Raw genomic sequence first — 10,925 nt, 5'->3', positions numbered from 1 at the left:
GTTTTATCATCTAATCTAAACAGGTAATTTTGCAGGTAATTCTCTTCCTTCAGATTCAAGATATTATTTTCTTTCCCAAGATTAGTGATTTAAGTTCTCTAAATGTGATTCTACTGAAGAGGTTGAAGATTAAGATCACTATTTCTATGGAAATTGAGACTTTTAAATCATATCCTATGTGTTTGTTGGCCAGTCCATGATTCATAATTATACTCTGCCTAGGTTCTATTTATTTTTATTTTTATTTACCTTTTGGTCCCCTTCACCCATTGGTGAAATGGGTAAAGGGGCTCATTTTTATTATTTATTACTTGTAACTCCCACTAGAATTTACATTCTCTAAGTCATAAATCAGGAATTTTGTCAATGTTACTGCTTTGTAGACTGATATAACCAAACATCTAAAATAGTACCCAACACAGTTGATGCTCAATAAATATTTGTTGAGTAAGTGAAGGCAGGAGAGAGGGTTCCAGAGCAAAGGTCTAGAGCTTGGCTTTAGAGAGAGGAGGAACATCTCTTATTGGTAACAGGAAGGATGGAGGAATGGATAAAGCAGATCTAAGTTTTTTTTATTGGTATTGAGAGATTGAGAGAGTTTCTTTTAAATATCATGTGTGATGGTTAGTGTTATGTGTCAACTTGGCTAGGTTATAGTACCGTTATTTAATCAAACACTAATCTAGGTGTTGCGGTGAAGGTATTTGATAGATGTGGTTAACATCTACAATTAGTTAACTTTAAGTAACAAAACTACTCTTAATAATGAGGGTGGGATTCATTCAATCAGTTGGAGACCATAAGAGCAGAAAGTGAGATTTCTCAAAGAAGAAATTCTGCCTCAAGACTGCAGCATTAATTCCTGCCTGAGTTTCTAGCAGCCTATCCTACAGATTTTGGACTTACTAGCCCCCACAATCATGTGAGCCAGTTCTTTAAAATAAATCTATCTATCTACCTACTTACCTATCGTATCTATATATTGTGTATGTATCCTCTTGTTTCTGTTTCCTCTAATTTTTTTTAATAGGAGTTGAAGTTATCATTGGAGAGTAAAACAAAAAAATGGAAGATGAGAGAGTACAGGTTTGAAATAGTATTTGCACAGAATGGAAGAGTGGACTGACGCAAAAAATATAGTTCAATTTTTAAGTGGTGTTGAGGGTTCAGTAGAGGCTACTGAACAGATTCCCTTCTGTCCTTGTCTGTCTAGAGAACCGTTGTTTTAGGGCCATAAACTTCAAGACCTGCTGTGACTCTTTGCCCTTTCCAGAAAGGGCTGCCCTTATTCCTGCCCTCACTGAGCACTACTATTCACTGAGCACTTGTTCACCTTTATGTAAACAGCATTTGGTAGGGTGCCACAAACAGCAAAAACACATAGCTTACACATATCAACTATATCAAGTGTTTATTATTGACCAGGCTCTATTCTAAGCATTTTACATGCATTAACTCATTTAATCCTTACAGCAACCCTGCAAGGTAGATACTATTACTTTCATTTTACAAAAAGAAAGAAAGAAAGGAAAAGAAAAGAAGGAAGGAAGGAAGAAAGAAAAAAAAAGAAAGAGAAAGAAAGAAAAGAAAGAAAGAAAAAAGGCAAAATACCCTACAACTAGTGAGTGGTGGAGTCAGGTTTTTAATCCAGACAGTCTGACTCCAGAGGTGATCCCCTTTCTCATCAATGAAGATTGCTATACATTTATGCATTTGTTCCACAAATATTTTCTAATTACCTACTCTTGGTGCCAGCACTAGGGGATGGGGATAGAGCAGAGAGCAATCAGAATCTCTGCCACCATGGAGGTTATGTTTCTAGTCAGGGGAAATAGACAATAAGCAAATAAAGATTTATATGAGATGGCATTAAATGCTGTGGAGAAAAATAATGCAGGGTAGGAAGGATGAGGAAGGTGGGAACAGTGTTGTTATTTTATGCTGGGTAGTCAGAGAAGTCATTTATGAGGTCTCTTTAAGCAGAGACTTGAAATGAGGGAATAAGGCTTGTGGACATCTGGAAGAAGAGTGTTCGCTGTGGTATAAGCCTCCAGTTGTCCCTCAATATCCATTGTTCCCTTCTTCCTTTACTAATAGACCCCCTTACTTTTATCTGGCCACATGGCCACTGAAAATAAAGATTAGATTTTGCAGCTTTCCTTTCAAGTAGGTGTGTACGTGTGATAGAATAATGTGTGCATTGCCAGATTGTGCCCTTAAGAGTAAGGCTGTGCCTCCCCCTCTTTCCTCCACTGACTGGGATGGGACCTAGCAGACATGCTGGTGAACTCTCCTGGACGTTGAAGATATGGAACTTCCTTGAAGAAGGCAGAACAACTAAAAGGCTGCTGTATTAGCCCTCAAGCATTTCTACTTGGACAGTTATGTAAGAGGAAAAAAAACTTCTATCAGGTTCAAACCACTGTATTTTGGGATCCTTTTGTTATTACAACATATGTGGTAGGCAGAATTTTAAGATGGTCCTGAATTTCTCACTCCCTGTGTGCACATCCTACATAATCCCTAGGACTATGAGTATGATAGATTTTACTTATGTGATCAGCTTATATTATATGGCATACCTGACTATAAGAAAGGGATATTATCTGGGTGGGTCTGACCTAACCACATGCACTTTTTAAAAGCAGGGAGATTTCTCTGGCTGGATGCAGAAAGATTCCAAGCTTGGGAAGGGTTTGAGGCACTGTTGCTGGCCTGAAGATGAATGGGCCATAAGGCAAGGAAGGTGGGTAGCTTCTAGGACCTGAGCATGGCCCCCAGCTGATGGCCAGGAAGGAAACCAGGACCTAGTCCTACAACTGCAATGATCTGAATCCTGTCAACAAGAATGAGCTTGGAAGGGGATTTCTCCCCAGAGCCTCCAGATGAGAACTCAACCCAGCCAACATCTTGATTTCAGGTTTATGATACCCTGAGCAGAGAACCCAGCCAAGCCATGCTGGACATCGATCTACAGAACTGTGACATACTAAATGGGTGTTTGTCTTTAAGCTGCTTAGTTTATGGTAATTTGTTACACAAGCACAGAAAACTTGTACATGTCCTAATTGGTACACAGTAGAGATGTACATATGTACATATGCTCTGGGGTGGGAGCATGCTTGGTGTGATCCACGCACATCTCAAGTGGAGTGAATAACGAGAGAGTAGAAAGAGAAGGTCCCAAAGGTAATAGGCAGCTGATCACATAGCAACTTGGAGACCATCTGGGGCTTTGGCTTTCACCTGAGGGAATGAGATGATAAGGCATTAGTGAGTTTTGAGCAGAGGAGTGACGAGCTGCCTGTATTTGAAAAGGGTCACTGGCTGCTCTGGAAAGAACAGATAGTAGGGGCAAGGGTGGAAGGAGGGAGTCCCGTTAAGAAGGCTATGGAATAATCCAGGTGAGAAGAGATAGTGACATAGGCTAAGGTTGTAGCACTTAAGGTGGTGAGAAATAGTTGGATTCTGGATAGATTTTGAAGCTATAGCCAACAGAATTTGCTAAAGGAGTCAACAAGGGATGTAGAGTGAAGTGGGAAGGGAGGGAGGGAGAGAGAAAAATCAAAGGTGACTCCAAGGTTTTGACCCAAGTAACTGGAAAAAAATGGATGTCATTTTGGGGAAGGCAGTGAAAAGAGCAGGTTTCTTTTGCCCTTGGGAGAGGGGTGGTAGTTAGGAGGCTGGTTTGGACATTTTAAGATTTTAAGTTTGAGATCTTTATCAGATATCTAAGTAGAGCCAGTAACTAAGCAGATGGATGTACAAATCTGGATTGCAAAACAGAGGTGGGACTCTATCATATGCTGAATTTCTTTCTTTCCCTTTCTCTCTTTCTTCGTTCTTTTCTTTCTTTTTTTTCTCCCTCTTTCCCTTTCCTTCCTTCCTTCCTTCCTTCCTTCCTTCCTTCCTTCCTTCCTTCCTCCCTTCCTTCCTTCCTTTCTCTCTTTCTCTCCCTCGCTCTCTCTCTTGCATCATTCAGAACTTCCCACCCTCGATTTTGGGCTTGCTATGATCAAAGATTTTGTCTTATTATGGATTTTCTTGAGGGGGTCGGTGAGGTGGGGTTGGTGGATATATGGATGGTGTTCGGGTAGGGTCCCAAAGACATAGCTTTTTGGTATCTGGCGCTAGCTTAGACGCTCAGTGAATGGATAAATAGGCACACGGATTACACCTTACCACGATTCCCTCAGGATTGCTACTTCCCCAGATCAACCGTGTCATTCGTTTTCATACCCAGCCAGGCTGATCGCCTATTCCCAAGGTATATGGGCAGCCAGCAGGTTAGACCTGGGCCGAAGGCAGCCCTTCCCTGCCTTCCTTCTAGCCCCTCGCCCCGCCCTTGTGCGACCCCGGCCCAACACCCCTAGGCGACCCCTCCCCTTTCCGGCTCCTCGGCTGTTCCGCCGGCGTTCTGGGGTGGGGGCTCAGGCCTCTTGGGACCGTGTAACCGTTTAACAGCTGGAAAGGGATGGAGCTGCGGGTCAGGCCACAGCTTGCAATCCGCTGCCCTTTGCCCCTAGACCACCCTCTCCACTGCCCCCAGGAAGATCCCCTCCTCCCGCACTCCCATGGACCTCCCCACTCCCCTTCCCCCTCTCCTCCTCCCCTTCCCTTTCTTCCTCCTCCCTTTCCTCCTCCCCTTCCTCCTACCCTTCCTCCTCCTCCTCCGCGCTTGGTCCTTTGCCACTTTTTCCTCTCCACAATCCCCCCAACCTCATCCCGACCAAGTAGTGCTCTGTGCTTTCTGCCCTCAACAGCCCCCGACAGCCCATGGGCAGATGGGACTGGGGCTTTGCGGCCTCTGAGTGACGACCTGTCTCTCCCCTTCAGGCCATTGCCAGGCTCCACTCCCAGTGACGGTTCCTTGCTGTTACCACGGTTCTCTGAGTGAGCCCTCTACGGGTGTGTCAGTTTGCCTCTGCAAGCGATCACTCCTGTGTGTGCCAGTCTCTCTGTGTGGGCAGCTGTGAGTGGCGTGAGCCTGTGCTTGGGACCCAAGTCCCAGTTCACCAATTTCTCCAACAGGCAATTGGGATGGAACCTCACCAGCACATCAGTCTCTCTTCCCTTCCATTGCTTCCTGTACCCCTTAGGCCAGGTGAGGGGAACTGTACCCTGGGTGGTGGGAAGGAACTCTTGTGCAAAGAGGGCCCCCGCCTGTTTTGGGCCTGCTTCTTACCAGAGGCTTTGGGGAAGCTGTAGGGAGAGTTGTCTTCTGCTGTTCTGGCTCTGCCTGCAGCTCCATGCATTTCCCTGTCCTCACTCTTTCCCCTTCCCCCAGCCCCTTAGACCCTGACCATCCCTGGCCCAGAGCCTAAGGCCCCTTCTCTGGCTCCTCTCCTGGGCTGGGCCAAGCAGGTGAGACCCAGCAGCCAGGAGCCTGGAACTGGCAATCAGAGCCTGAACAGTGGGCGAGGTCAGTTCGACAGCAGCTGAATGCCCAGCTCCTCTTGGTCTCAGAGTGGAAGGCAGGTCCGTCTCCTGAAGACGCGGCGTCTGAAGACCGTGAATCCCAGCACGCCGTCTGTGTTCCAGAAGCAGAAGAGCAGCCCCAGGACCATCAGAGGCAGCAGAGGAAGCTCCTGAAGGCAGTGAGCCAGTCACAGCAGCCCACGGTGCTGGAGCTCCTGGTGGCGGAGCTCCAGACTCTGTTCTCAGCTGTGCTGCAGGACGGCAGCCCCGCAGCTTGGCACTACCTGCATGCCGTGCTGCGTCTGCTGCCTCCGTATCGCGCACTGCTTGTGGGTTGCCTTGATCTGCTGCCCTTCCTGGAGCAGCTGTCCCACTGGGCCCCCTGGGTCCAATCCCAGTTCCAGCTGGACCTGCTAGATGCCATTGAGCAGGCCTTCCCCCCAGATACCTCTTTGTTAGAGGGTGCCTCCCATATTGAGTGCTGTCCCCAGAAGCAGAAGTTCCATCATGGGCCCCCACGCCCAGCCTGCCCTTTTGTGCAGGCCCGGTGGGGTGGGCAGCAAGTAGGAGAGGAGTTGGCTACATGGCTGCGACCATTGACACTGCCTGAGCTACAGCACAGCCTGGGTATTGTTGGTGCTCAGGTGGCGCTGAGAGAGGCCTGGTGGCTAGATGGCCTTAGCCTCCTGCCCTTGGCACTGGCGACAGACATCCCCATACAGTATGAATGCAGGGGCACTGACAACGCAGTGGAGGAACCTGTTGGAAGAACAGAGACTAAGTAAGTGAGGGACCCAGACTGGGGCTTTGAGCGGACGAGAAAAAGAAGCTAGTTTATGGGTTCCTCTAGGGTCACTTGGATGTCTAGAGCCAGATCGCTATTGATTTTAAGCATTAGCCTGACCCCAAGCCATGCTGGTCGAAGCTGCTTCTCTCTTCCTTTTTGTCTGCAAATAAATTGAGTGGTCTTACTGTTCATCCCCATTGGGCAATGCAGAAATTCATGAAAATCAAGAGTCAGCTATAAGGAAGCCAAAGCTTCAGAAAACAACTTGAGTTTCCAGAGTGTCCATTCTTTCTCAGATGGTGCTAGAAGCTTCCTTAGTTCTTTTTCTTACTCATTCATAATCCCTGAGCCTCGCCTCTGGGCCTACCCAGGGCTGGGTGCTGGATGTTGGGTACAGGTCCTTCCCTCAGGGTGTTCCTAGGTGAGTGCATGTCTGAGGGACCTTCCCACTCATGTCTACGGGAGCTAAGCCAGCCCCAGAGCAGATCAGAGTTGGCAGCACTGCCAAATGGGACTTTCATTCTGACCCTTCCAGAGTCTCTTCCTGCCCTGCCGGTGTGGGTATCCTGGCCCCTTGAGTGCTGATTGCCCCCCCCCCCGCCCCATCTCGTTCTCATTGCTTCTTTCAGGATTTCACAATACCTACAGAGACCTCCTCTTCTGAGAGTTCTCTAACTCTAGTCTAAGAATTTCCCCCCATCCTCTGGCCTGATTTTCTAAGTGCTTTGCAGCTTGTCTAGGACATAATCACTGTGTGGGAAGAATAGTAGCTTTACCTTTAACCTAGGTTGGCTTCCTCAGTTTTCGCTGTAAGTTTATGGCTGGGTCAAAGTTTTTCCTAAAAACTTAGAGCCATATGGTGGACAGATAGATAGGTTCCTGGGGCCCTGATGGAAGGGGCCAGTGCCAACAATTTATGTCTTCAATACCCCCAGGAGACTCTTTCTTTTTCAAAGACCTGCCCTGTGCTCTGAGTAGGTTTCCTTTCCTGGGAAATGTAACGGAAGTGAGAATGGGCTGAGATGTTGGGAAGGGGTCAAGTTCTATGCCTTCTCATTGAACCTGGTGATAAACCCCTGAGGCCTAGCTAATGTGACTTAATTTGCATGAAGTTCTCCAGGCCTGTTGCCCTAGGCATCCATTCATTCAATAAGTATTATTGGATATCCAAATGTATCAGGAACTGCTAGATGCTAGAGATACAGAAGTGCACAAAACAGACTCAAATCTCTTTCTTTGGAGTTTTACAGTTAGGAGAGTAGGTATTAAATAAGTTGATACCAGTAAAATATAATTACGAATTGTGATAAGTGCTAAAAATCAGAGAATACTGCCTTTCTCCTGGCTGTTCCTCTGTGTGTGTGTGTGTGTGTGTGTGTGTGTGTGTGTGTGTGTGCGTATACAGGTAGGGGAAAGCACATCAGAGGGGTTTGGGTTTAGATTGGAGTTATTAACAAAATATCTTGCAGGTTATGAGGGGAAATAAGAGGAGAGTTTCAATGAGGAGGAAGCAGTTAGTAGAATTAAATGCTACTGAGGCAAGTGAGAAAAATCTGAAAAATATTCATTGGTTTTAGTAACAAGGAGGAAGTTGGTGAGAGTGATTTATTTCGGGGGAGTTTTGTGAGGAGGAAGCCAGATTTTAGTGCATTCAGGAGCAAATGGGAGATGAGAAAGTAGAAATCACATTTTACTATTCTTTCATGAAGCTTGGTTTGAAAGGGAGAGAGAAATAATAGGACAGAGGGAAATAAAAGTGTTTGGATAGGACTCTTAAAAAAAAAAGATGGAGAGATGTTCATAGCCCTTCAGGCAGTGCTTGAGCAGTGGGCATTTAATAACTATCTGTACAGTGGATGAGTAAATATAGGCTAACGGTAAGAAAAGGAAGAGCCTGAAGATACATCACGAAGAGGCGATCAGGGATCCATAGCACAAATGGAGGAATTAGTCTTGCAGAGAAGAAAGGACATTGCTTCCTCTCAAGTTGATTAGGAGGGGATTAGGATGGGAATCTGTGCAGATAAATGTGTGGGAAGGCAGCTGAACTAGAGGAAGTTAGTTCATGGCTGAGAGCCCCGGTTTTCTCTGGGCAGAGAAGGAGGCAGAGAAGGGGATGGGACGGGGGCCTGGCAGGGCTGGGCATAGGGGTAGGTGGAGGCCTGTGGAATAGCAGCTGAAGAGTCTGAAAGAGAGAGCCGCCTGAGAACTTGTATGAAGATATCAGAGCAGAGTGAGCCCATAGTTGAGATTAGATACCAGGAATCCATAGAGGAGCTGATATTCCTGGTTCTGCAATCTTCTGAACCAATTTAGGTCATGTAGGACTTTAATTGTTGAGGAAATGAAACTTTAAACTGTTACACCATTAAGATGTCCTGATCCAACATCGAAGTTACAAACCCTATTGTTGATATGAATTTTAGAATAGGATTGCACTGTTATCCCTGGGGTACCTTGTTCTGTTTATCTAGGTTTGGGTCAATTAATGACGTTAGTATACTTGACAGATTAAGTCTAAGTTTAATTATTCAGATTTTTTGTTTGTTTGGCTCGTGCTCTGAGGTCACTCCAACCAGAATTATTAGTCCAGGTGATTAGTTTTTGGTGTCTTGGATAATTAATTTTCATATCAATTTTGTTGGCTGGTGTTCTGGAAAGGTGAGAAGATTGAGAGCACCAGTGCAGGCTTGAGGGGGACGAAGGATGCACCATTGGATCCTGACTGGAAAGGAAAGGCTGTGAAACTAGAAGTTGGGTGGTGATGGGGGAAGAGCAAGAGTCACAGGCAAAGAGATCATGCAGAGTTGGAAAGCAGGCATAATGGGGGCGAAGATAGATCTAGAACCTTAGGAAGGTTCCTATGGAGGAGAAATCCAGGACTGTGGGCTTGCAAGGTGATGAGTTGGGAAAACAAAGTATTCCTATTACTTTTATTCAGTATTCTGTAATACTGACTTCATAGTAATCACATTAAGTCCAGAATGGTTATTCATGTATCAGAAAGGGAGGGGTTGTTCATACATAGGTCTGTGTGAATATAGCTGTTTGACTATATTTGCTCAGTATGTGAGTACTGTGGGTATAGGTGGTAGACAGGCTCTGGCAAGACCACATCACGCCCTCCTAGGCACCTGATCTAGCTTCTCCTTTCACTGGCTAACAGTGCCAACCCGACCTCCTGCTTGGTCTCTTTTCTCCTGATTTTTTATTGTATAGGCCTCAGCTTGATTCAGAAGTTCCTGGTAAGGAGACCTTCCAGAAGAGAAGCACTAGCTTCTCACCTCAGACTTCCCTCCTGGGTAGCCAGGTGAAGACCATTCTGAAGACAGAGAGATACCTGAAGAAGATCCACTTCCTCTATCTCAATGTAGCTCCCAGCCGGTACTTTAGGTAAGAGGTGTGTCCTGACCCCTTCTACTCTGGCCACTCCTTGGTTTCCGCCCATGCTGTCTCCTGTCCTTCCTCCTCTCTAGCTGCCTCCCCTCTGTCTTCCAGTTTCCCTCCCTCTTCGCTTCTCAGCCTCCTCCTTTCCATTCTGCACCTCTGCTTTGCTCCCCTTTGCTCTCACAACCTTTGGTTTTAGTTGTCCTCTTCTACTTTTGGTTCTGTCTTCTTTATTCTGTCCTAAGAGGATAGAAACATGTGGTCATAGCCTCAGAAGGGAATTTAATGGTTATCTCTCCCAACTCCAATGCAGGAGTCAGGTGTTTGAATCTTTACAGTGAGGCAAAGCTTTGAGTTTGCCAGGGTATCCCCTTCCTTAGACTGAACCAAAATCTGCTTTCTTTTAACTTCTACCTTCTGGTCCTAGTTTTATCCCTGGGGCTATAAAAACAAGTCTCTCCTCCTTCCACATGACTCAGGAGGCTTTCATTTTCTTCTATTAGCTCTAAAGTTTACATATTTTTTAAAGCCTGATTCAAGTCCCATCTCTTCCCAGAAATAACAACAATTACCATTAATTAAGTCTTTCCAGGCATTGTGCTAATAATAATAAACACATGACGTGTTACTTAACCTTCACCTATCAGGTAGGTGCTATTATTATTTCCATATATGAGATGGGTGCCCTGATGCATAAAGAGGTTAAGTAACTTGTCACATAGTAAGTGGGAGAAACAGACAAACCTAGGACTGTCTTAACTCAGAAGTCCATGCTCTTAAGTCGTACATCATATATCCTCCCAGAAAGCCTTATTTCCTGCATACACTCCTCTCTTTCTCCTGAGTTTATGTAGCCCTACTGATCCGTATTATCCATGCATTCATTGATCAGTTCATTAACATATTTTCACTGAGAGCATTGTGCCAGTTGTTAAGCAGTTGTCTTTTGGCTCTAACTTTCCTCTCCTCTCCCTGCTTCGAGATACTGGGGCTGAGACTCTGCAAACTTTATTCCTCCTTTTTCAGCTGACCACCTGTTAGGTTTGATTAATAGGGGGTGCTAGAAGGAGACTGGACAGCAAGATAAGAGAAGGGTATTTCTCTTTCCCTCACTTGCTCTTTCTGTCAGTACCGGTCCTTCACCCTGGCGACAGTAGGCACTTCTGAATTAGCTTCTTCATGATTCTGAGTTGGGGGGCACCTTCCCATCAGAGTTCTGCATCTTGACTGCACAGCCCCTCCTCCAAACTCCTTCGGTACCAGTAGCAGCCCAGCAGCATCTCCTTAGAAATCCAGGTCCCAACTCCACAAGCCCCTCCTCCAGGCCCAGAGC

At 45.9% G+C, this 10,925-nt stretch overlaps 1 protein-coding gene across 1 annotated transcript in view; it reads left to right on the top strand.

The window, feature by feature from the left end:
- DNHD1 (dynein heavy chain domain 1) overlaps nucleotides 1–10,925 on the top strand; it is a 95,934-nt gene that overhangs the window by 4,643 nt on the left and 80,366 nt on the right. The window contains exons 2-3 of the mRNA XM_078057491.1: nucleotides 5,326–6,199; nucleotides 9,425–9,598. Coding sequence (XP_077913617.1) covers nucleotides 5,326–6,199; nucleotides 9,425–9,598 — 1,048 coding nt within the window. The remainder of the gene's footprint in view (nucleotides 1–5,325; nucleotides 6,200–9,424; nucleotides 9,599–10,925) is intronic.

The sequence above is a fragment of the Halichoerus grypus genome, chromosome 11 (assembly GCF_964656455.1).
Source record: "Halichoerus grypus chromosome 11, mHalGry1.hap1.1, whole genome shotgun sequence".
Taxonomy (NCBI): Eukaryota; Metazoa; Chordata; class Mammalia; order Carnivora; family Phocidae; genus Halichoerus; species Halichoerus grypus.
Note: the sequence above shows the minus strand (reverse complement) of the source record. Positions and strands in the feature narration are given on the sequence as shown.